This window comes from Carassius carassius, chromosome 20, assembly GCF_963082965.1.
Source record: "Carassius carassius chromosome 20, fCarCar2.1, whole genome shotgun sequence".
Lineage (NCBI taxonomy): Eukaryota > Metazoa > Chordata > Actinopteri > Cypriniformes > Cyprinidae > Carassius > Carassius carassius.
In genome coordinates, this window is record NC_081774.1 from 8831445 (window position 1) to 8858511 (window position 27067).

At 38.8% G+C, this 27067-nt stretch overlaps 1 protein-coding gene across 4 annotated transcripts in view; it reads left to right on the forward strand.

Annotated features, from left to right (window-relative positions):
* Nucleotides 1-27067, forward strand: part of LOC132096233 (SPRY domain-containing SOCS box protein 4-like) — an 82181-nt gene that overhangs the window by 17564 nt on the left and 37550 nt on the right. For 2 of the 4 annotated variants that reach the window (XM_059501476.1, XM_059501477.1), the window contains one exon: nucleotides 24037-24911. In XM_059501476.1, coding sequence (XP_059357459.1) covers nucleotides 24206-24911 — 706 coding nt within the window. In that variant the 5' untranslated portion in view covers nucleotides 24037-24205. Of the gene's footprint in view, nucleotides 1-9577; nucleotides 10002-10349; nucleotides 10489-24036; nucleotides 24912-27067 lie in introns of those variants that run through there. The other 2 variants (XM_059501475.1, XM_059501478.1) reach the window with 2 other exon arrangements.

The window sequence follows — 27067 nt, forward strand, 5'->3', positions numbered from 1 at the left end:
GTTATTGCAATATTATGAAGAGGGCACAGAGCTGCTTTGTTCCAAAATCTAGAGAGGTGTCTACAGAGGTTCTGACACAAAATGTATTCCAAAAGGTAGTCAACTTAAGCTGCCTTCTATGAAAATTCATTTAGAATACAGTAAAAAAAAAAAAAAATTATAATATGAAATATTATCACAATTTAAAATAACTATTTCTATTTGAATATATTTTAAAATATAATTCATTCTGTGATAGCAAAGTTGAATTTTCAGCAGCCATTATTTCAGTCTTCAGTGTCACATAATCCTTCACAAAATCTTTCCAACATGCAGATTTCTTATTATCAGTGTTGAAAATAGTTGTTGCTTAATATTTTTATGGAAACCATGATGCAGTTTTTAGAATTTTTTATCAATATAAAGTCAATTTATTATTTTATTTTTTTTATTTAAAAAGCAACCATTTAGTGCATCCTTGAATAAAATAATAATTTAATGAATTTAAATAATAATAAAAAAATATAAAATTAATTAATTAATTATTAGTAGTAATACTGACTTCAAAATTGTATAATGAATTTAATACTGCAAACAGTTTTAAATACATTGTATATGAGGGTTTTGTTGAACGTTAGGTTGCTACTTAGGTACAGTATGCAGTGATGGTTCACTAGAATTGGGAAAAAGAGACAAAACATATTTAAAAACTTAATTCTTCATCAGTATAGTCAAAAAAAGCTAAGAAAACACATTGCTCTGGTCATGATTGGCTACAACTGATTGTCCAAAATGATTGACTAATAGCTCCTCCCCGAACTGTCTGGCACATTCTCACTCTAGGCAACTGCCACTGAACATGAATTTCAACAAAATGGTCGCATGCATTAATGTGTATAAAGTATTTTGTTATGCTTATTAATACAAGACCCACACTGAATTCCCGAGTGGGCTGCTTCCATTTCTAATTTACGGCAATTTGTCTGAAAAATGTTTTTGTTCTCTTGCTTTATTTGCAAATTGTTTTTGTAATTGTTAATGTGTACCACTCTCATCCATTCCACTTTTGAGTGCATCATGTTGGTCTTTGTAAGTTTTATCCTCATAATTAACCCAAATGTGTGTTTGTTGAGGTATTAGGGCCAGTGGAGGTGGAAATGGGATAGAGTGGATCAGCTTATTGTGGGTGGTTTTAGGGTCACACACAGATCAACAGCTGCCATGGGGTCACAGTGGTCATTGGGGGAAAAGAAATGATTGAGAGGCCATTAAGCTGATTAAACCCTGACCTCTTAGCCCTCCCCTGACCTCACAAACAGTCACGGAGACAGAGACCCCCACTGTCACTTTTGTGGACCTCAATAAGAGACAAGGACATTTTAGGGCCTTTCACACTGCTTCAGTTCCAGAACTAAATGTACAGTACTAAAGTACTGTTACAATTTTGCACGAACTATTTCCTAGTACCATTAAAGGGTTGCATTCGCACCGACCGTGTGTACTAGGATGTGACGTAAGCCGGTCGACAGCGATATCATTTGTGCATGGTGTTTAACAATGTTAACAAAGAAGAGTAGCGTTAACAACAATAGGATGGAGGACGTTGTGATCGGAGCTGTGTTTTTGTTGTGTCTGGGACAACGCGTCGAGGTCATCGATGACGTCGACGCAAAAAATACGTCGACGCAAAATATGCGCATCGATTCGTCGACCTGTTTTTATTTCTCTAAAAAACGTTTGCAAAACGTTTACCTTATGTGCGCTGAATATACGCGATTGCCGGATCAACATTCTGTCCAACGTTATATAACCAATCCAGGGGTTTTTCTGCATTGATCTTTCTTTTTGGCGGCTGTCAAAGCCTTATTTGATCGGTAAATGACAGTGACAGGGCGCGTACGAGAGAGAGCCCCGGCTGCGCGCGCACTCACAGTCTTCAAACAACACGAGCGCTTCTTGCTCTCTCTCTCCCTCTTTCTCTCGCTCCATCGTGCATATTAACCAAAATCATTAAACACGATAGAAAAAGGGCGAAACACCCAAGTTTCACGCGCGCTCGCGCACTCACAGTCTTCAAACTACACGAGCGCTGTCTTGTTCTCTCTCTCCCTCTTTCTCTCGCTCCATCGTGCATATTAACCAAAATCATTAAACACGATAGAAAAAGGGCGAAACACCCAAGTTTCACGCGCGCTCGCGCACTCACAGTCTTCAAACTACACGAGCGCTGTCTTGCTCTCGCTCTCTCTCTCTCTCTCGCTCCATCGTGCATATTAACCAAAATCATTAGACACGATAGAAAAAGGGCGGAACGCCAAAGTTTCACGTGGAGCATTCGGAGATTTTTTTTTCTACATGACAGGCTGCTGGCTCCCACTGTTAATTTTTATTTTTTATTTTTTGGAAAAGCAATCTCTGTATTAGCTTAAAGCCCTAAAGTTTACATTGGTTACTGTATTCTTTCAATTGCTCTAAACAAGTATTTTGGGTGAACTTTTTTATTGAATGCTAGACATCAAGTTGTTGTTATTTTCATCTGAACTTTTTTTCAGTAAGCTAGATCCTATGTGTTCAGTAAGCTTGTTTCAGTAAGCTATGTGTTTTCAAGGCTTCAAGGTTTTATTGAATGCTATCTCTATACAAGTGCAAAGTAATGCATTCTTAGTCAGTCTTTTATTTTGTAATTTTAAGAGAAATAAAGATACATTGCAATGTTAAGGAATTCATGTTTTTTTCATTCAGATATGTAAATCAACATGTATAAATTGTTAGTAGTCAATTAATGGGGAGATAATCAAAATCGAATTGGCCTGAAAAATTAATCGTTAGATTAATCGATGCATCGAAAAAAATAATCGCTAGATTAATCGTTTAAAAAAATAATCGTTTATCCCAGCCCTCACAGGTTTCACAATAATAGACATGGAATGTCGACGTATACGTAAACCGATTGAAAGAACGGAAAGGTTTAAGAATCTCCAACGACATCTGGCAGTGCTACATTTAGTACAATGCGTCTGGTCAGTCAATGTCTACTTACGTCACGGCAGTCCGGTACTAAAATCGCACCTATTTCCTGCGGTGCGAAAGCGCCCAAAAGTGGGTAGTTCAACAATTAGTTCTGCTACTATGAAAAGGTTCCTGCAGTGCGAAAGGCCCTTATGACACACAAAGACACTTCGATTAAACAGGACATGACCTCAAATGAAAGGGCATGGAGGAAATGCTGTAAACTGAAAGATCCTCTAGGTTGTGACTTCTAATGCATCACAGTGAACCGAATATGTTCACCAAGAAGATTTGTTTACATTTATTCAGTAACTCTTTTTCCACACAGCTGATTTCTTCAAAATATGTCTGTGGCTGAAACAAGTCTTTTAATTTAAACTTGTCTCTTCGAGTCTACTAATGGACTTCTGAAAGAGTGTTTTGGCATCATTAGCTTTCTTGCAACAAAGAAAATCTGTAATTTTGTCCCTCCATTAACTGCTAGGCATGGCATTTATCATGCTACAAGAAAAAAAGACCATAATAGTAGCTTAAATTATTAGCTGTTTCAATTATGTCCTTTCATCATTTAATATAAATGTGTGGGTCATCAGTCAGTTTTACATATTCATAATTCTTCTGCCTTCTTTCTTTCCTTGTAGTGAACAAGATTGACTCACACAGTGAACTGAACGAACAGCATACCCCCTCCTTTTCAGTCCGGCAGTGAGTTTTTATTCATGAAAAGGGAGAATGATTCACTGAAATGTCAATTATTGTGTTCACAAAAAAATTACTCCAGTCTTCACTGTCACATGATCTTTCAGAAATTATTCTATGCTGATTGGTGTTCAATGTTGAATACACTTGTGCTGCTTAAGGTTTTTGAGAAACTGTGATTTTATTTAAAAAATGTAAAAAAAAATTTTTTTATTTGAAATTGAAATATAACAACATAAATATACCATTGAGATGTTCATTTGTCCTTGTCTCGTAAATATGATAATCCCGGCATCATTTGAAAGCTGTAAAAGGAAGAAAGCTGTACCTGAAATGAAAAATTAGAGTGAGGCTGAACTATGTATAAGGAACAGAGTAAGGAGATTGAAAGATTTTGGCAAGGAGAACGGTTGTAGTGCCGAATGTATCATTTATTTTATCCCCCATCCTTCCGTCCAAGCAGTGATACACTTCTCAACCACTTAAGGCATTGATTCTGTTCCCTTCCCAAGTTTATAGTCTGATACTGTACTCTGCATTCAGACGTCATATTGATAAGAAGCTGCAGAATCATCACACCCGGATCGAAGCTAAGAGAGACATCAGATGGGGCATTATTGCAAGATCTCTAGATCAGTGTTTGTACGAGCTGTGTTAAAATGAGCTTGTTTCCCGCAACTGGAAGGTGATGTCATGTTTGAGTGGTGTCTGTGGTTTGAGTTTGTTTGTCGTGTCGGTTTCTGTGAATGTGTTCTGAGAGGTTTTATTAGGAATGTCCTGTGTTTGTTGTCTGGAGTGTGTGTTTTGAAGTCTGTTTTTAGGTGCATGTTTTGTATGGTGGTTTGTCTTGCTGGCTGTCTATGGTGTGTATGTTTATCCTGTCTGATTTTTTGCCTTGAGCAAAGACACTGCTTTTTTTGTGGACAAATGTGCAGATATTTATATCTGTATGCAGGGGATTTCTCGGAAATACAACCTTAGACACCTTGTATGAGATCTAATTCAATATAAAAGATTTCAGTGAGGGCTTTCACATTTAAAACATTTTTGTGCAAAGCAGTTCTATGATATAAAAAAGACTTTGAAAGAACAAGTTAGCTTTAATATAAAATAGTTCATAAACAAATCTGTGGTTTTTGGAATTTTTTAAGTGATTAAATCATGAATCCTTTTCGAGGCAAATGTGTAAAATAATAAAATGATGTGAAAATGTTGTAATTTTAACCTAAAATTGATATACAAGTAGGCTATTATGGTTGTTGTTTTTACTGAAGATAAATGTCATTGCAAGCAGTAGACAAGATTCATATATATATGTATATATATTTATATGTGTACTGCTTTTAATTTTTTTTTTTATTCTAAAACTCGTTGTCGTCAAGAAGTTTAGAATTTCACTTTTAACTAACTGGTTTTGATTAATGATTCACTGACTCACTAATAATGATTCAAAAGATTTGAGTCTCTTGGATGAATCAAAAGCTGACTTTCTAAACCCATGTGTAGGGTGACCATATGCGCCGTTCATACGGGACACGTCCCAGCCAGGATTTTAATATTGCCTAAAATATCCAGGTTTTGGCTATTTGCACTGTGCAGGTTGATCGTTGTGTAACATTCATGAGAGCTATAAAGAGCAGAGCAGACGGCTCCTTATGTTTATGAATTACTTTCACGTAGGTGTTCATTCTTTTGACTTGAAGCATTGTGGTGCACTTTGTTTTTTGGATTTGTGCGCAGCGAGCTTCAAGTCAATCGAATGAACAAACACATGCGCATATTTGCATCGCTTTGATCGTTCCTTAGATCTCACCTTCTCACACGCAGCGCCACGATTGGTCGATTATGTACAATACCTGCATGTTATTGGTCAAACTGCTCTGGATGTTTTAGGCATTATTAAAATACTGGCTGGGACGGGTCCCGTATGCACAGCGCATATGTTCACTCCATGTGCTCATAAAGAAAAAGCACACAAGTCTGCATAAAGAGGGGGTTATATGCCTCATTTAAACCATGGAACATTTGATGTCTAATTAGCCATCAAATTTGGAGGTGAACCAATATTGATTACATATATTTAGAAGTGAACCACTATTGACTATGTTCATTTTATAGGACCAGCATACATTCATCATTTCTAAATGAGTGGCAAGGGACTGCTTATGTCAACAGAAAACACACAGTATTTAATAGACATACAGCTGATGGAAACAGAAAGGTACAGAACATACATTTTTAATTGTTCCATCAACTCCTTAAATTGAAAGGAAATTTAAATCAGTTGATAAGAGTTCATGATATGTATATATTTTTTTAACAATAGTTGCATTAGACATCAACATTTTATATATAATAGTTTTTAAAATACACTTCAGAACTATTTCTATGTAGTGCTACATGTACTAACAGTATGTACAAAACATTGTAACCTGGAAAAAACGTATGTGTGGGTTCTGAGTAAAATCATGGGTGTAGATGGTTTTGTGTGTTTTTATGTGTGGTGAATGATATCAGTGCGGATCCAGCTGGTCTGTTTGCACCGAGTGCCCGAATAGAGGGGGGTGGTAGAGTTTTCCATGGGCCGCTACACACTGATGTCAGCAGCTATTGTGTCATACACAAAGCCAAGGGTGATACAGTTGCTTCCTCCTGGATTCATCCATCTGTATGCGTGTGTGCTGTACGTGTGATCTGTAATTTTAATCTGAAGCTTGCGCGCTTGTTAATGTCTGCTTTATGAATATGTGTCATCACTCTTTCTTTCATTCTCATTCTCTTGTTTCTCTTCGCTTGTGTGTTTGCCATCTGTTCAAGGGCAGTTTTGTAACTGCCAGATGAGCATCCTCTTTGACTCCCCTCTTGTCTCCTCCTTTCCACCCCCTCACCCAGCACTGGTGCTTGGACAATTCCGGGGCTTTGTGTGTGACACGTGTATCGCCGGGAGGTGTGCCTGTCCCACTTCCCGCTCCAAAACCCCTCTATTATACAAAGACAACTCTGACGGAGCCCCCCTCCCAGTCAGCTGGGTTATTATCTCTTTGTGGAAGGGGGTCTCTTCTATTGTACGATAGATTAACACAAGTCCCTCCCTTCTCTCCTGTTCCCCCACCACATGCTGGCCCAGAAGTGTTAAAAAGCCCTGAAGCAGAAAACGAGGAGGCAATTTACACAGCCGGCCACAGCACTGGGTCATAGAAGAGACCAGAAAAAGACAATGAAACATAAAGCTGGAGTAATGGGTTGGAGTTTAGAACTGCAATTTGAAGCAACACTTCATGAAATAAACCCCCATTGCACCAAAAGCTCGAGGCTAGATGCTTGATAAGTGCAGTTTTCTTCCGTGTTTACTTTTGAAACAGGAAGTTTGGGCTGTATACTATATATTGATGGGATTGGTGCCTATCTGTGACTGGCCTTTCGTTTAGAACTAGCAAGCACTACAATCCCATTCCAAGAAGCATTGCGAATGACGTGACCAAAAAAAAACAATGGCTAAATATAAATCTGTCTTTTTTTATTATTTTTAACAATATTAAATTATTTCGATTCTCTGATTGCTGGAGATTTCTTTGCGGAATCATGGGTTCAATAGTTCTGCTGTTGAACATTATAATTTAATAAAAAAAAAGAAAATAAGTTGAAGTAATGGGGACTGGTGGCTTCAACAAAACAAATACCCTCAATTAACAACCTTGAAGCACACAGTAGGTCTTTCTTTAAATGTTTATAAGTTATTGTTACAAATCTGTTCCCCTGTGGGGTACCATTAATGGGATCTTTAAATCCGGAACCAGACTTTTGCACTCTATTGGTAGTTGAAAGTGCATGGTGTTAGTGGAAAAACTTTTTTTTATTATAGAGACCATTTGATCGGATAAATTGAGTGAGTTCAGGATGAGTCACCAATATTTTTGCTTAATTTTTTCTGGACAAGTTGTTTTTATATTGTCTTGTTAAAAGTCTATGTTTAAGGGTATACTAGCATTACTGTACCTCAGTGCTAACATTGTCTAAAAGCTACAAAAGTCCAGTTGAGATTTTATGTGGTTTGTAACTCTTAACATTTTTACATGTAGCTTATTTACACAATTTGTGCTTCAGACATAAATGATATTTAAAATCATGTCGCTGTTTTATATAAGTGAATTTTTAAAGTGAACAGATTTACAATTTGCAGATGATATTATGTAGACTTGCAAAAGAGAGAACCCCCCTCCCCCACCCCCGCACAAACAATTTCATTTTCATTTAAGTTCTTTTAAAATCCAACACCATGCTTTTGTATTTCCGTAGCCAAAAGTTTTCACCCAGTACCGTCCTTTGTGGATATTCAGTCACAGTTTCTTTTCCAGTTGCCTGGAAGAAGATTTTTTGTTTTTGTTAAACTAGGTGGCTTGTATATTTAGAGGAAAGGTAAATGACCCCAAAGTACTGGTGCAGTTGATCCTACACTACTGTGTATGTTTTCATGGCAACTTGTGCTTCTTTCAGACTGAGCTTCCTCTGAGAGGAGGTCAGCATGTTTGAAAAGGCTGATTTGAAAAGGTGAGAGGGGGTAGTGCAAGAGTGACTCGCTCTCTCTTTACTGCTTCAGACCTTTTCATTTTGTGTGTGGCCTTGGAGGAAATGGTCAGGAAACTCACGTCACCCTGGAAGACTGAGCACATTCAGGGTGTCTCAGAGGGATTTGAGTGTGTTTGGGGTTTGACAGGGCTTGCAGGACAGAGGGAGATGTTTATTCAAGATCTGGAGCTTGACTGAGAAGTGTGCCTGTTAAATGTTTGACTTAAAAATGTGGGGTTAGTGTAGCACAGTGGGTAAAGATCAAGTTTAGTTAGCAAAATGTTGTCTAAGAGTTATTATGACCAGAATAGACTTGTCTTGGGTTTTATTTATTTCTTTTTCCAAGCAGTGCACATCCAGTTGATTGGATTAGAATAGCTATTTGGTTGCTATTTGGAAGAAAAGCACTCTCTTCTGAATTAATAAAAGTCCCTACTGATGTGACATATTGTGTTGGATATCAGTTTGATGTGTTTTTGAGAAAAGCAAGTATCACAAAAGAATCTCACAGTTGGTTTTTGTGTTTTAGTATTTTAGTTTTATTTTATTTCAGCTTTTTTTTTTCAAATCATTTAGAGTTTTTGTTATATTATATTTTAAAGTAGTTTTACATTCTTATTTTAAAATTATATTTTTAATTTAAATGTATTTAGTATTTTATTGTATTTATTTACTCCACAGTGAAATTATCTGTTGTCTGAATGTGTGCATTTCATAAATACCAGGGTTCAATGCGATATAAATAAAACACTTAATAAGTGATTAAGGAAAGATTGATTCTCACTGATTAAATTTTATTGAATTAAAATAATTACATTTTCTTTTTATGCTGTATTGCAAACTAGCAGTGTAGAACTATTTTGAACAAGTTTTACCTAGAAAATCAGAAAAGTAGCATAATTACCACTTGTATTCCTATCTGGATGGGTTAGCTTTCCTTTTGGTAGCCAAAAACATATTTTATATAATTTGCGCCATCATTTCTACAGTGGTTCTTTGTTTATTTGTTTTGTCTTTTTTTCCCAATTTGAACACAAATAAAATCACCAAGCAAATCTGTAAAGCAGCGTTACATTTGAATATCTCTAAGTACAGAAATGCTAAATCCTCAAAGTTGTTGCCACTCAAGCTGTTTTTATCTTTCAAAACAGATGTCTGAGCACTGGAAGTAACAGGCTGGAGACTCAAAGCATGCGTGTTTATGAGTAGCTCTCGGCTGATTGGCTGAGCTGAAAGTGTAAAAGACTGTAGGGAGGAGGATGCATGAGTCGGGGGTGGGGTAAGGGGCGTGGCCTCCCCTCTCTGTTTCCCTGGTGTCTCTGCTTGATGAGATCAGTTGTTAGCCTTTCATCATGAGGCAGCTCTTACGCTGCTGCTCACACTGCCGTCTGTCCCCCCTCTCTCTCCTCGACCTCCCTTTTTCTCTCTCTCCTTCCCCTTCTCCCTCTTTCGGGCCGCTGAGCTGGAGTTCGGAACCGGAGCCGCGACACAAGGCGGAGTAAGGAGTGCGGTGTGGGACGGAGGCTGCCACGGCTGGGATTAACCTCAGGGAGGGGGTGGGGGGGTTACATCTCTGGGGAGAAGCTTCTTTTCTCCTTCCTCAGCAGGGAGACACAGAGAAAAGAGAAAGAACTAGTGTGCACTTCTTCTCACAAAGAGAGGAGCACCTTTCGTCCTTTTATTCCAGCAATTTCTTCCCTGAACGGGCAACAACAGGGGAGTTCTGCCGGAGAGATCATCGCAACCGGGTCGGTGTAAGCGGCATGCGTTTGTGTGTGTTTGAGCGTAATTAAGAACTTGATGTGTGTCTACTTGTGTGAGGAAACTATCCTGTGATTTTTAATTTCTTCCCCACTTGCTTTATGCTGTTTGGGTTGCCTCATGTGCACTCTTTATTTCTTTATTTCCGCTTTCTGGCATTCCCCGTTGTCTAATAGAGGTTTGATCTTCTAATCGAGGTTTGATCCACCCTGGCAAGGATACTCCGAAAAGGATACAGTCTTTACTTTGTGTTGGATGTTACAGCTGCCCGTGATGTTTCTAAACCTGGGATTTCCACACTTTAAATACTTTCTGAGCTCAAGGGCGCGGGTCCGAGACCCTGAATGCAGCGGTGGGGTCATAGGAACTGTGCCCGGGTCCTGCTCGTGTGTGCTTGTGTGGGTTGGAAAGAGAAGTATTTTCACCTGAACCCGCGGCTCTTGTTTTCTCAGCTGCTGTGCGCGATCAGATAAGGTGATTAGAGGATGGCTGGATCTTCTCCTCCCAGAGTTGTGCGTCACGGCTATCGTTTGTCTTTCTCTTTCCTCTGGTTTGGTGTCCAGAGGAAGCGTTCCCACAGCGCTGGCTGACTCTTAGTCCGAGGAACAGATTTGAATGCTTTTCATTGTGTCCCTCATGTTTGTGTGCACGCGCGGCTTGTGGATTTGCATGTGTCTGTTTGCGCGCCTGTGGTTGTGTGTTTCCAGTGGGGGAATGTTTATGGAACAGACTGTGTGTGTTTTTGTGTTGAGGGCAGTGAGGCATCTTTTACAAAGAAGAACTGTAGTAGTGTCATGGCACATATCAGATGGTTATGCTGTACTTTTTTACATTTACAAATTTTACTTGTGAAACAAAAGCCATGATATTAAAAAGCCATGGTCATACTGTGACGCTTTGATAGTACTGAACGATTTTACCATGGTACATATCAAAGACATCATGGTAATGGTACTTTGATATATCACAGTACTAAAATATACTTGGAAAATCATCATGGTACATGAATGCCATCACTGAACCATTACTATGTTATGTACTATGTACTATATTACTATGGTTCATACCCAAAAAACATGATAATTTAATGCCCTGAAGTACAATAGAAATACCATTCTTTCTAGGTTAAGTATTATTTATATACTATTTTGGAAAGCATACAATTTTGCATTAGATTTAATTTTTTATATTTTCAGTTTCATTTTAGTCTTAATAATTTTATGCGCTTTTCTTTTTAATATTTCTATTCAATTTTTTCAGTTTTAGTCATTTTAGTAATTTAACTTTTTTCAGTAGCCCAGGCAACATATCTATTTTTTTAGTTTTTAAGTTTTAAATTTTTTATATGTAATATTGATATTTTAGAATATTTCAGCTTTATTTCAAATAAAAAAAAATTTACTTAACAAAAACATACCACATATGATATGTTCCCTAAAGCTTTTTATTTATTTATTTATCTATCTGTTTATATGCTTATTTCAATAGGGACAATACAATAAACATGATTTCATTCAAAGACTGGAAAAAATGCACTGCACATAGAGGTTATGGCAGGCACTAGTTTGCATCTCATTTCCCTAGAAAGGCTTTTGTAAAAAATCAATACATATATAAATAACCAAAATAATTGTTATGATATAACTATGTTCAAAAAAAAAAAAAAAAAAAACAATGTGAAAGTGACAGTGACGTGACTTACAGCTAAGTATGGTGACCCATACTCAGAATTCATGCTCTGCATTTAACCCATCAAAGTGCACACACACAGCAGTGAACACACACACACCATGAACACACACCCGGAGCAGTGGGCAGCCATTTATGCTGCGGCGCCTGGGGAGCAGTTGGTTGTTCGGTGCCTTGCTCAAGGGCACCTCAGTCGTGGTATTGAGCCAGCACTTAACCATCAATGTAAACATTGTTATACCATGGCAAAACATGCCAATACCATTTTAAGAGTTATATTCCATAGTGCTTAAATGTTACCATATACATTGGTACCATGTCAAAAGAGCATGATAATACTATGCCAATTTGATATATTCCACAGTGCTGAATGATTATAATATTCACATACAGTGATATTTATATGGTATTACCACTGAACATGTCCTAAAATACTGTGGTTAAGTAGTAAAAGCTTATCATATTCTTTTTGTATGGTACATACCCAAAAACCATGATGATTTCATGTGCCTTTTTGTGAGTGATCTCTTTTGTGAGTGCTGCGAGCATGTGTGGGACAGGGGCACAGGGTGTGTGTGTGTGTGTAGGACGAGGAGGGCAGTGGGACTGCTTTAATCACTGAGTGTGTTGTCTGAGAGCAATGGGCTGGAAAGAGCTGACTGGAGCTGCTCTGTGGGGAGAGGCTCTTCTGGGAGAGCTTAGAGCTCAGCTGTTAGCCGTGTGAAGAGCTACACAACCATTTGCCTAACCATTCAATGTCCCTCCTTTGGAGGGGGCCACGGGATTAGTGCCAGAAGCATTTGTGTGTGTGTGTGTGTGTGTGTGTGTGTCCGTGCTGCTTAAGGGTTTGAAAGGACAGGAGGTGGGCTAGCACATCTGCCACAAGGCTGTGAGAGTGTGTGTTTGTTTGTGTTTGTGTGTGTTTGTGTGTGTGTGTATATGTGTGTGTGACTACCGGTTTTGGGTTGGGGGTGGACACTTTAGTCACAGTGATAAATGGCTTTTGGGCTGTCAGAAAGCCTGGACTTCAATGGCTGTCTTATATTTACAGTCTTCCTGCACATAGCTGCATCTGATGTTCTTGCTGCAGCGGCTGAAGACTTTTGAGCTCCTAGGCACAGGGAAATTGAACGAGAAATTATATTGCGATTATACTCGGAACAGATTAACAGGAAGTACAGAAAAAAAGTCACATTTAATGAAAATCAGATTTAGCATGTCCCTGTCAGAAAGGTTTGGGATGTTTCATTGGCTTTTTGGTGACAAATAGATGCTTGAAGTCGACAGTGTTTTATTAAATGGAGTTTTATTGTGGCATTTATCATAGTTATTTTGTGGTTGTTTATAATATGCACTTGTTTTGCTAGACAGAAATAAATATAATTGGATCTTGTATGACAGATATTTGTAACAGCTTTAATGTATTTATGACACATACACTACTGTACAAAAATTTAAAGCACAATTGTTTTATTTTAACCAACTCAGCATTGGTTGATATGTTGCTTGAGCACCATATCAGCATATTAACATTTATAAAGGATCATTTGTACTGAAGATTGAAATAATGGTTGAAAATTCAGTTTTGCCATCACATGGATAAAGTACGTACATGGTTAGTAAACGTAAAAAAAAAATTCGCGTTTGAGAGACCGGGTTTCTGTTCCTAAGCTGTGGATATCGTTGTGAAATCCAAAATCCTGCTCCACATTAGTGTTGTCACGGCACCAAAATTTCAGTATTCGGTACCGATAGCAGTGAAAATCCACGGTTCTCGGTACCAATTTCGGTACCAAAGCAAAACACAAAAATATGCTAATTAATTTTTTTTTATTAAAATTAAAAAACTTTTTATCACTAAAAATAAAACCAATGCCATTCTTTATACTTATTTACAATTGTGTTTAAAGTTTTTCTACAAGTTATATAATTATGAAAAACAGTAAACAAGTGTCACCCAAATTTAATGTCTTTTAATTTATGAAATTTAAACACATTTTATTTTTGGTAAATAAAGGGGATTTGCTATTAAAAAAAAACATGGAAGAAATATTTTGTGATTTATTTCTTTAAAAAAATAAAGTTTTATTAATTTTTTCAACAGTAGTAGCACTATCACATACATTTTACTAAATAATAGTAATATTTAGTAGCACAATGCCTTTATGTAAAAATGAACTTTTAATGAATGCATATGTCATTTTAACTAAACTTAAGGCTGGTGGTGATGCTTAAGATATTTTTGGTCATTGAGGGTTTCTGTAAAAAAAAAAATAGTAATAGATCATATGAATTATTATTAAAAGATAATACTGCTACTAATTCTACTACCATACTAACAATATACAATGCACTATGGATTGATGAGCTGCTGGGTTCATGAATATTAATTACATTGTATGCGTTCGGTCAAACTGATTTGCTGAAATCAAAACAGGGACAGTAATAGATGAACGCCAGCCAATGAAATTGGCATTTGCGCATTAGCTCCGCCCACTACTGGAAAAACCGGCATATCCTCTTCTTGTTCGAAAAATATGAATAATTCAAAATGAACTCCATTATTTTGACAGGAGAAGACAACAACGAATATAGTTTACATGTAGCGTGTCGATTCAGCGTGGTAAGACTCTCGCTCTCTCTCTCTTTGCATGTGTGAGAAAGCGACCGTGAGTCATGCGCCTTCACACAGAGTTTACAGAGCGTCAAATACAGGTGCGCTGTGCGTACATTGACATGAATCGAAAAGTAGGCTACAGATCGCTTGATGGAGAGAGAACTCTGAAGCTCAGATGCTGAAATTAATGCAAGCGTCACGCGCTTCAGTCTATGTTGTAAACAAACCCGCACGTCGATCATTCACACAGAGACGCACAGAACATGCAGGATTCATATTTCAAACAACTTTTGCGGCTTAACATTTACCGATATTGGTCCATATGGAGATATGATTTGATTAATTTATGCTAACTTTGACAAATTCCGTGACTGTCCATATTTTCCTAGTTTCATTTTCATGACTGGATTTTGAAATTCCGTCCTCGTTTTCTGCTTCGTGGAAATCATAGCGCTGTATGCATCAAGAACCGGGTTTGAACGGGACCTCGGTACTACCGGTACTTAAAGAAACCTGGTACCGTCACATTTACATTTTTTTAGTACCGACTTGGTACCGAAGTACCGGGTCTTTTGACAACACTACTCCACATATGTTCTGATTGGCTATGATTGTCACATCACACATTTCAGTAAATAGGTTTACATGTTGTTGACGTTAAATTGTCTAGGTCTGTTATTCTGACTTCAGTCCAGATAAAGGGATTGTATCACACTTTAAAAGGATAAACTGCCTAAATCATCGTTTTAAAGTGCTCCTAAATGCACTTAGCATTGACAGAAAAATTACTTCTCTCTGGTTAGGAAATGTTGTCACATTTGATGTTACTCTTGTGACCAGATTCACAGTCCTGAATATTCTTGTGTTGTTATTTCTTTTCTGTTCTCGTTTGAGAATATTTTATATTCATGCTCTATGTGACTGGTATTTTAGGGTGCAGATGAGGCGCGGGTTTAATTAAAATTAGTAAAGTGTCGTGCAAAGGGGTTTTGCTGCTATGAGTAGCCGTGCATACTTTGTAAACCGATATCTGACTTCTAATTGAAAGCTGCGATGTCGTAAGGTTTGCATTTATCCTGTCTCGGCTGTATTCGTAGTCTCTAGTTTCACTTTGATGTGACAGCCTCCAAGGGCGATCGCTGGATTCATCTGCTTGTGTGTCACTTCAGAACACATCTCGCACATCAGGACATGTCGTACGGACTTTCTCTCACACGCTCACACTTAATACCCAGTGTGCATGAATGTCTCATAATCTACTTAATTCCACAATGTTCTGAACAGAAAAACAGCAAGGCCTGCTTCGACAGATGCCTGTTGTGAGAGCATTTCTCTCACATCACGTGTGTGTGTGTGTGTCGGCGATGTGTTTCCATGGGCAAGCTCTGTTTAATTAGGTCTGTGTAGGTGGACAGAGGCAGGGGGGACATGTGGCCATACGGCTGTCTGTCCTGTGCCCTCTGATGATAGATCACTGGACATGGGCTTTACTGATCTGCCGTCTGTGTAAGTGACAAAGAGAGGGACAGGGAGATGGATAAGGATGGAGAGGAAAAGCGCTGTTAGCGATGCAGGAAAAAAAAACAGGTACTCGTGTGCTGGGTTTTTTGTTGGTCTAGAAATTGAATAAAAATTCTGATTGCTCATTAAATGTCTTACATAAAACAAAAAAGAACTCTGAGACTTTAAGCTTCAATAGGTTGCAAAAGCACCGTAAAAGTGATCCTTAGGTTTTAGATCCAAAAGTTTGGCATTTGTTGGTAAGATATTTTAAGAATTCTCAATTTCCTCATGCATTAATTTGCTCAAAAATACTGTAAAAACTGTAATGCTGTGGAATATTGCAATTTAGGAAAACTGCTTTCTATGTTAAAGTGAAATGTATTTTTGTGATGGCAGAGCTGAATTTTCAGCAGACATTACTCCAGTTTTATGTCACATTGTCAATCAAAATCATTCTAATATGCTGATTTGGGATTCAAAAAACATTACTATCAATGTTGAATAGCAGTGCTGCTTAATATCTTTATGGTAGCCATGACAGTGGTAGCATTTTTTTTCCAAGATGGAGAGTTAAAAGAACAGTATTTTTAAAAAAGAAATCATTTGTAACCATTATGTCTTCGTCACCTTTAATCAATTTAATGTATCCTTTCTGAATCAAAATATTCATTACTAAAAAAAATCTTAAAAAATGTAAAAATCGTCTAAAGCCATACAATAACAACAAAATGTAGGTTATTCACTGAAAAATCTGTGAGATGTTAATTACTGCAGCCAGATCATTTAGTCAGTAAGGATTTGATCAGTTAATCATTCAAGCTAATAATTAAAGCAATTCATGAAAAAAGATCTTACTGAAAAGAACAATTCACAGATCTAATATTGAACTCTCATGACTGTGCTAAGGAGAACTAGCTGCTGTTCAGAACATTATTGAGTAACAACTTAAATATCAGATCTGTTCGTCACACATAGCGGTTTTATTCAGAGGATTTATAATATGCATTTGTTAAGTAGCTCAAGAGCAACTGCTTTTAAGATACATTTATGGTGCTTTTGCTTTTTTGAACCTTGAAAGTTATAGCCCTCACTTATTGTAATTGTATGAAAAATTCAGCCAGGTACAACAAAATAAAAATATATCTTTTGCAAGTTCCTGTTCAACAGCAGAAATAATGTCACACAGGTTTGGAAAGATATGAGAATGAGTGAAAATTTTCATTTTTGGATGACCTAATCCTTTAAGGTAGTCTAAGATGATTTATTAGCATGAAACCAGGTCTGAGGTCTGACAGTCTAGCTAATCAACAGTCTAGTCTAGCTGCCTTTTCAAACTGGTTTTAACTTGATTATCCAGCTGGGAGTGAGTTCAGAAACAAGAGACAGAAAGTGCGCGCAAATGAATGACACTAGCCGCAGAGGAAAGAGAGATGTTCCCGATGAAATAGAGAGAGAGAGGAGATGTAAAGATAAACAACAGATGGCGAATGTGTGTTCCTACTCGTCAAAGCCACCGGTGGCTAGAGGTTTTCGTGTCCATCACGTCTCTGGTGACCAGGGTAACGCAGGCGAGGGGCCAGGCACCAGGCGCTCAGTTTATTACAGACCCCCCCATCCACCTGAAGGGAAACGCAAGCCCCCATGTGCCACACAGCGTGCGAGAAAGAGGCCCTGCTGAGGGTCTGACGGTTGCTGAAGCATAAACAAATTCAGAAGACGATGTACACAGTAATGGCCAGTAGACTAAACTGTGTGAACACACAGACATGCGTCACATAGGGCGGCTCCACACATTCAGATCTGTGTCATTTAAAGAGAAAATCCTCTAAAAATGTAAATTCTGTCATTATTTACTCCCCATCATGACATTCGAAAACTGTATGACTTTGTTCTTTTGAACACAAAATATGTTTTGAAGAACCAAATGGTTTTGGGTCTCATAGATTATTTTTCTTCCATTATCTCCTTCCATCATGGAAAGAAACTGTATGAAATGACCAAGTGAAATTACCAAATCCAAGCATTCATCCATCCATCCACCCACACTGATTTTTGTTGGTTCTGTCAGTTTTGCTAAGTCAGATGGGTATATTCAAACTTGGTCATTTCATGTGGTTTTATTCCAACTGTAAATGTCCTCCAGGATGCAACACATGCCTTTCGGCCAATCAGATTGCATGGACCGACCTAACTGTTGTTTAAAACAGCATTCAGGCCTTTTAAGCGGGCAGCCTGGGGTCTGTGATATTATCATTCCTCTAGTCATGCAGAACAGCTACAAGCTCTTGAGTCCTGGGGAGTTCGCCAAACGTAACGCAGTGGTGGAAAATTCAATTACACAGGCATGAAAACAAAGAACGCTATCTTTATGATGGGACAAGCAAAACAAATAGAGCCTTGAGTGTGGAATGGCAAATTGAGGAAGATGCTTATTATCCAAAAATGTTGCAGATTGAAGACCAGTTTCGATTTTTATTCTTTACTTCAATAACCCAAAACGGCACCCAAGTATAGAAAAAATACATTTGACTTGACTGAAGACATCACACCACAGTGCAGCCACAAGGCACAATTACACCAGGGTTGTTTTGACTTCTACTTCGCATTTCTTTGACTTATAGCCATAGCAGCTCCATCCCAGTGACAAGCTTACCAGCCGAGTGCTTTTGTTTTTCTAATAAATAAGTCAGCACAAATGGGCATTTTCCCATGTGGAGACGTATGGCCCTGGCAGACCACTTTAAAATGTACCGTATTTTCCGGACTATAAGTCACACTTTTTTTCATAGTTTGGCTGGTCCTGCGACTTATAGTCAGGTGCGACTTATTTATCAAAATTAATTTGACATGAACCGAGAGAAATGAACCAAGAGAAAACATTACCGTCTCCAGCCGCTCAGTGCTGCTCAGTGCTCCTGTAGTCTACACTGAAGACATAGAGCGCCCTCTCGCGGCTGTAGACGGTAATGTTTTCTCTTGGTTCTAAATAAATGCGACTTATAGTCTTGTGCGACTTATATGTTTTTTTCCACATCATGACGTATTTTTGGACTGATGCGACTTATAGTCCGAAAAATACGGTAGTCTTGTCTCGCATGGCTAAGCAGATGGAGACAGCACATCAGTGACCCATTAAAATGAGGTTGTTATAGTTACATTAGTCGTGTCTCATATGGTTTGAGATCATTACCCCTGAGGAGAGCGAGTGTAATTGATGTAGTGGACGTTTTTTTCACTTCTCAGCTTGACGTTGGCATTTTATATCAGCAGTGTTACGCCCAAGGGCACGGTACAGTCATGCCATGCGGTCACCGTCTTACGGCGTGACTCACTCTGCTGTGACACATTGGAACACACCAGCTGTCTGTCTATCTATCTATCTTTCTATCTATATCTGCCAGTCTGTCTGTCTTTCCATCCATCTGTTTATTCATTTATTCATCTTTACTGTAAGCTGTCAACAGTTGAAGTTAAAAGTCAAGCTATTTTGGGTGATGGTTGTTGATACAGGAGGTATGTAAACATAAATACAGAAATATTAGTGGGTATGAAGTCGACATTTTTGAATCCTCCTAATGCACTTTTAGTTTATTACATTGTCAGGCTCAATCCGGTGCTTAATGGAATGAATTGATCCACAAAAAGCTTTTTGTTGTCTCGTCAGTGTATTTTGTGTTTCTTTTTCTCAGATCTTGTTTTACAAGCCTTCATGTAATTACCTAATGTGAGAACAGTGTTTAAAAGTCTGTCTACAACTCCCAGACTAACAGCGTAATTATGTTTGTGTCCGTGTTTATAACAGTTATTAGTGACTACAGCGGTTTGAGTGAGGGAATGTTAGTTAAACTGACGTGTGCGCTCTAAACCATACACAACCTGAATGAAACACATTACTGGGCCTCTGCACGGTTGCAAGACTGTGAAACCCTTTGTGCCATGCCGCGGGAGCCTCTCCAGCTCTGAAATACGATACAGAAAACCTAACACCTCGACTCAAGTACACGTTATGATAGCTGTGAGTGGCATGTTAGGGCAGCAACCTCTCTCTGTTTCTCATTCATTCTCTCTCTCTCTCTCTCTCTCTCTCTCTCTCTCACACACATTCACATTCTATCCTACTTCTTTCATGACCTCATTTATTTTTCCTTTAATATTGGTAACACTTACCCAGGATTCCAGGCTCTGACTGTCTGGCCGTCTGGCTACCCTCCTTCCTGCCGTCTGAATTCAGCTCTCTCTTTTCCTGTCTCTCTTTCTCTGTGACCTTAATGTGTTGAGACTGGTTTGAGATGTGTTTCTGTCCAAGTACAGTATGTATGACCTTTTACCTTTGTTTTGATGACCCACGTTGGTGATGTGTTCGTCTGATTGAGTGTGAACATGTTATTCAGCACTTCTGTGGAGAAGTTAAAAGAAGCGACACTTCCAACTCACCTACGTACATACACTCGTAGCATAGCTTCGAGAGGCGTTTTTACAGTATCATAGCTTGTCCGATAATGAGCTGTACTCTGACAAGTAGTAATCTAAAATGAGGATGTTTAGTGTTATATTGTATCACACAAACAGCCTAACAAGCTACAGTAGTGTGCTGATAATCAAAAACGCTCTTCTATCTCTTATTTAATTCATTTAGTGAGTTTGTTTAATGGTTCATATTAATTTATTGGATAAACTATTCACTGTTTCATTTGAATTGAAATTCCTGAAATTCCCTATGCTGCATTTTGCTTTTTTTTTTTTTTTGTAGTGAAATAAACGTTGACATGGAAACAGCTAAATACTGCTGTTTATCACTATGCTTTGTTTTTCAAAGCAATTTTTTTTTTACTTCTTCTTTGAAACACTGCATTCATGGCACTGAAGAAACGGTTAGATACTTTGCAACGGTCAGATGCAATGGACACAATAAGACCGTTTATGTAAACATCCCCTAACTGTCTTTTTTGTAGAGCTGCTTGGTGGGTTGAGACTTTCTTATTCCAGGAAAAGACTGTGCTTCACTTACTGTAGAAGGAAGTTCCTGTTAGCGTTTCATACATCAGTATCGCATCACCAGCACACTCTAAAATAGGCTTTTAATGTGGAGGTATTTTTGTGACATTGAGGCTGATGCGAACTGAATCTCTATCTTTTGTTCTCTCTTTTTCCTTCTCTCACCCTTCTCACTGGAACCTAGAAATAAATAATGCTGTATTTTGGCTTCCATTTTTTCCTAATGCTGATGCTCATACTTTGAGTTATTGAGGCAGTGTTAAGGCACATATTCTGCATGTAACTTATCGCATGCCATTTGTGTTATGCAGACACCAATGATGCCTGAAAATGTGCTTTTCAATGAGCAGAGACTGATAATGAAACTTATGCAGTCAGATTAACAAATCAAAATAGTCATAATAGACAACAGCCTCATAGTTAGTCAAGTCACCTATATTTATATAGCGCTTTAAACCAAACAGATTGTGTCAAAACAACTGAACAACATTAATTAGGAAAACAGGGTGTCGGTAATGCAAAATGACAGTTAAAGGCAGTTCATCATTGAATTCAGTGATGTCATTAAGTATCAAAATATTAGATACCTTAAAAAACTTGAATAAATGGTAAATAAACCTTTTCTAACAAAAAGTGCAAAGTAACAAGTAGAAAAAAAGAAAAAAGCACAAAGGACTTGAATGGAGATTTTTCCATCTACAGATTTTACCCTGACCTTCTTTTCTCTGTAAATTAAGGGTGCACTCTATTGCTGAAAAACACAATCACTACTCAGCAGTCAGATGTCCATATGCACAACTGTACAGGTCCCTAAACTATACAATATCTGCAGATGAAACTTTTTTTGTAGAATCATTTATATACCATGTCTATACCATGTTATTTACAAGAAGATGCAAAAGACACAGGTGCAAGTGGAATGTACAAAATATGGTGACACAAATTTTTAAGTAAATATAATGGGCGATATACTGCATCACCAAAAATGATTGATGTCATGTACATTGCGTTATAAGTCGATATATTGATTATTGCTACAGGCAATCTGGTGGCTACGGTGACCTTGGAATAAGAGAGAAACAGACTAAAATTAGTGTAGATGCCATTCTTTTAATGATGTAGCTAGTATATTGGGTGTTATGTGAAGTGTTCCCGGTACCGGTATACCTAATTAATGCAGCCTAAAAATCCTTTAACGGATTTGGATATTAGAAGCGTATTAATGTGTTGTGTAAGCCAGGTTAAAGATATGGGTCTTTAATCTAGATTTAAACTGCAAGAGTGTGTCTGGCTCCCGAACAATGTTAGGTAGGTTATTCCAGAGTTTAGAGAACACAGCGGTTGTGGAGGACTATAATGTAACAAGAGCTCTTTCAAATACTGAGGTGCTAAACCATTCAGGGTAGAGCTGAAGATTCGATGGGACCCGACGGGTTCGGTTGGGTTCGGGCTTAATTTATATCATATTACGCGGGCTCGGGCTTGCGCTCCGGTTTGCAAGGTAAACGAGCAGTCATGTGATGTGTTTCGATTAGCGCGAAAAAGATGTGAAAATGGATGCTGAGTAGGTGAAATGGAGGCTTGCCTCTGGCGATTACGTTTTGGTTGCACCAGCAACTAAAGCAAAGTCTGAGGTGTGAAAAAGTTTTGACCATGTTTATAATGAGAATAATGACTGAATAATGACGCATCATCAGTGAGCACAGGAACGCGCTGAAGCCATCTACAGTGGATTCAATCATTTTCCTCCACAAAAACATGTAGGCTTAGCCTAATCTCTGTGACTAAAGGTTTGTCAAATGATAACTAAATATTCATTGAGTCTTAAATGCATAATGTGGACAGAGTGTATACACTAATGTTGGCATTATTCTTGTATTAAATGTCTGCTAGTGGCGAAGCAAATCCGATGGAGCCTTTATCTTAATTTAAAATTTATCTTAATTTAATTTGTTAAAAAAGACTATTTTTATTGGTGCGTTGGTCTATTTATAGGCTTAATGAGCCTATGTCTATTTAGAGTGCTGAGATGTTAAGATGTCACAGAGGATTTATTTTATTTCTTTATTCCAACTTCCAAGTGGTCTAGTCTACGTTAGTTATGAATAAATTATGTTAAAACTTGTATAATTGACTCATTCTTGACAAAAGGCAAAAGAGCTGTGTGTGAGCGCACATTTGAAAAATGTCGGGCTGTAAACGGGTTCGGGCTTTTAAAAAGCTATCAATCAAAATGTACTTGTCGGGCTCGGGCCGAAACCTGTCGGGCTCGGGTTCTGTTAGGCTTAACTTTTATGGCCCGATTACAGCTCTAATTCAGGGCTTTATAAATAATAAGCAAGATTTTAAAATCTACACAATGTTTAATAGCTAGACAGTGCAGTGTTGACAGAACCGGCTAATATGGTCATACTTCCTAGTTTTAGTAAGAACTCTAGCTGCTGCATATTGGACTAGCTGGAGTTTGTTTATAATAATCTAACCTTGAGGTCATAAATGCATGGATTGACATTTCTGCATTTGACATTGAGAGCATGGGTCGTAATTTAGTGCATCGGCATAGTGCAACAGCACTCACGTAGACCCAAGTTCGATTCCCGTCTCAAGCTCCTTTGCTGATCCTCTCCGCTTCTCTCCTCATAGTGCTTTCCTGTAGTCTCTCTTCTGTCCTATCTATTAAAAAGAAAAAGCACATTAAAATAATAACAATCAAAATAATCTTACATTGGTGGAGGCATTGAACTTCCAAGTCATATTTAGAGAGAAGAATATCATGTAGATTTTGGGCTCTTTTGACTTGAGCCTGCTTGCAATCACTCTGACCAATAAGCACCCAGAAAACCCTAGCAACTGCATGCTAGGGTGATGCTGTAAAAATCATAGAAGAGACACTAGCAATGCTCTGGTAGTCACCCGCACCTTATAGCAGCAGATTTCAGAAGGTTTTACAGAAGGTGTCTCGTTCTCACCTGCAGCACTCATTATTACATCCTTCCCCATGGCAGTCTCTTGCACGCTGTCAAGCTGCGGTTGGCCATGATCCTCTCTTTCTGCTCATCTTTATGTCTTCTTATTTATGTGCTTCCTTTATTTCTGTTACCATTTTTATCCGTAACACCTTTGAGATTCAAAGTTTTAGTTCTAGATGCACACATAAAACTTGCCCGCGGACTCTTTGATGCTGTTTTAATGACGTATGTTGGTGTGTTTTCTCCTAGGGCTTCTGTAAGGCTGGCACTTTCGCCACCGCTGACGTGAGTTTGGGGGCCCTCAGGCTGAAGCCTCGGTGCTTTGATGAGGTAACGGCGGACCCCAGAAGCCCAGCCCCTGTGTTGCACCACCCCTTCCCTCTCCCCTCCTCCTTACCCCTTTCCAACCAGCCTAGCCATGGGCCAGAAGATCTCGGGGAGCATCAAGTCTGTAGACGTGCGCGGGGAGCCGTCCTACAGGCCTCTGAGGAGGGAACTGAGAGGCCCGGATTTCTTCAAGCCAGCCCGGCTGGACCTACTCCTGGACATGCCCCCTGCTCCATATGAGCAGCAGCTCCGACATGCCTGGAATCCGGATGACCGCTCGCTTAATATCTTCATCAAGGACGATGACAAACTCACCTTCCATCGGCATCCTGTTGCCCAGAGTACTGATGGCATTCGTGGAAGGGTGGGATACACACGAGGACTCCATGTTTGGAGGATCCATTGGCCTGCTCGGCAACGGGGCACACATGCGGTGGTGGGCGTGGCCACAGCAGATGCCCCGTTGCACTCGGTGGGCTACACTTCTTTAGTTGGCAGTGATAGCGAGTCCTGGGGCTGGGACCTGGGGCGTAACAAGCTCTACCATAACAGTAAGAACCGGCCAGCCTCTTCTGCACCCACATACCCAAGCTTCCTGGAGCCAGAGGAGGCCTTTGTGCTGCCAGATGCCTTAATGGTGGTGCTGGACATGGATGAGGGCACATTGAGCTTCATGGTTGATGGACAGTACCTCGGAGTGGCCTTCAGAGGTCTTAAGGGCAAAAAGCTGTACCCCATTGTCAGCGCGGTGTGGGGCCACTGTGAAATCACCATGCGTTACATCAATGGCCTAGATCGTAAGTATAGACTTTCTCCAAAGTAGACTATTTCTCAGAATAGTTGTTTGATACTTAAAGATCTTGATTGAAATTGAGGTTTCAGGTTGGAGGTTTTGTAAACTTGCTTGAATTGGGTTGGTGTGGTGTGGTGTAGTGTTAAGGCTAAGAAACCTAAAGAGATTGCTTGTTCAGTTCCATCATCAGTTTACTCCAAAGCAAAGCATTAACTGCAAATTGCTCCCAGGTGATTAGCACATGGTGTTGTTCTACTTAAAATGTGCATTACATTTACCCTGCTGAAAAAAGAAAAAAATGTCTTAAACCATCCTAAGCTGGTTTGCTGGTCTGGTCTTTGACTGCTCTTCCAGCCTGGTCAAGCTGATTTTCAGATAGTCTAGGCCAAGATATGTCTAGTAATGCTCCTGGAGTGTTATTGTCCTGCAGAGTTAATCTTCAAACTAGCCAGCACACTACCCCGGAAGTTTTCAGTAATACTGAAGACTTTAATTAGCTGCTTCAGGTGTGTTTAATTAGGATTTGCACTAAAGTCTGCTGTACAGTGGTCCCCCCAGGAGCAGGATTTGACACCTCTGGTCTACTCTAGACAGTATCCTAGTCTGGCCAAGCTGGTGTTTAGGTGGGTGACCAGCTGGAAACCACCAAAAGCCCTTTAAAAATCAGCCAACAGACCAGCTTGAGCAGGCTAGAAGACCAGCAAATCAGCTCAGGCAGGTTTAAGAAGTTTTGTTCCTCCAGGAGAGTGCTCATAAGGCAGCCTTCTTTTTTTCCTTGCAATCAAAACCCTGACCTTGTTGTGCCATGCTCTACTAGTTCAGCTACAACAACACTGTGTTCTATGTCAACATTGCATGAGATGTTGCCATGAATTGTTGGTATTTCAACATACAGGTGTAGTTAGCCAGTAAAGGGAGCCTGAGTACTGTTTCTTGTCTTCTGTCCTGTTAGTTCAAGACCACAATGTAAAGAGATGGAGTGTGGTTCTTCTTTCAAAATGTCCCTCAGGAAACTTGGGTATTTTTGTAGGCATGTATTCATTATTAATGTGCAGGAACAATGTAACATGCAATGGCAGTGAGGCAGGAAGTCTCAAAACATTGCTGGTTAGCTTAGCTGTTCTCTACAACTCGTATAGCATTAGGGTAATGACTAGAAGCTCTCATTTTGATGTTCACAGGAAACATGTTTATGAGTTTGGTGCATGTATGGTTGCATATTGTGTGTGTTGTGCAAATGATTATGTATTAGTTTCAAGCACTCAGAGCTATCACACCATTCACAAGGCTATGCACTGAGCCTCTGTGTTTGTAAAGGCGTGAAACTCTCCTTCACCCATCATCAGCATGTGTTTTGGAAACACCTTTTTCTAATCCGCTTCTGCCAGGCAGACGATGTGTGTGTATAAGCTTGAGAGTTTGTGTGAAACGGCATTTTAAAGCCAGAGGCATGTTTTTGTAACCCTCTGAGCTTTATTTGATAGCACAACCTCAAGGTTTTTTTCTCCTCACATCTTAGAGAACAGAGATTCAGAGAATCATCTGGTAGATCTGGCTGTTTCTCCATGAAAGAAACTCCATGTTCAAACATCCATACCTGTGGATGTTTTAATTTTTAGCTTAATCTGCTTCATGTCATTCTAAAACCTTCATGACTTCATTTCTTCTGCGCAACACAAAATAAGAAATATTGTGAAGGACTTTCTGGTCCAAATTGGACTCTGTTGACTTTCTTTGTATGTACAGAAAAAAATATATTTTACATATTTAGCATGATGTATGATTGGAATGACATGAGGATGGGTAAATAATGATAAAACTGGGAAAGGCACCAATGTTTAATAAATAAATAAATGAATTGCTAATTACAATCACAAACTTCCCTCTTATTTTTTGAGGAATTGACTTTTTTCACAACAAATGAAAGGCCTCATTCCCTGTAGATGTTTCAATCTGTTGATAGAATTGTCAATGTTGAAGGAATAAAAGCGTGATATCCCCTTCATAAAACTTGTCATTGTATAGGACTTCAAAGTATTAATTTAACAAGTAAGCCCATAAGCAGAATCCTATCAGCGTCATTTCAGCCCTGTTTATATGGATTAGGTTGCTTTGGCCTCTGTGTCGCTTTACAGAGTCTTCTCCTCCCTGGTGTGTTTC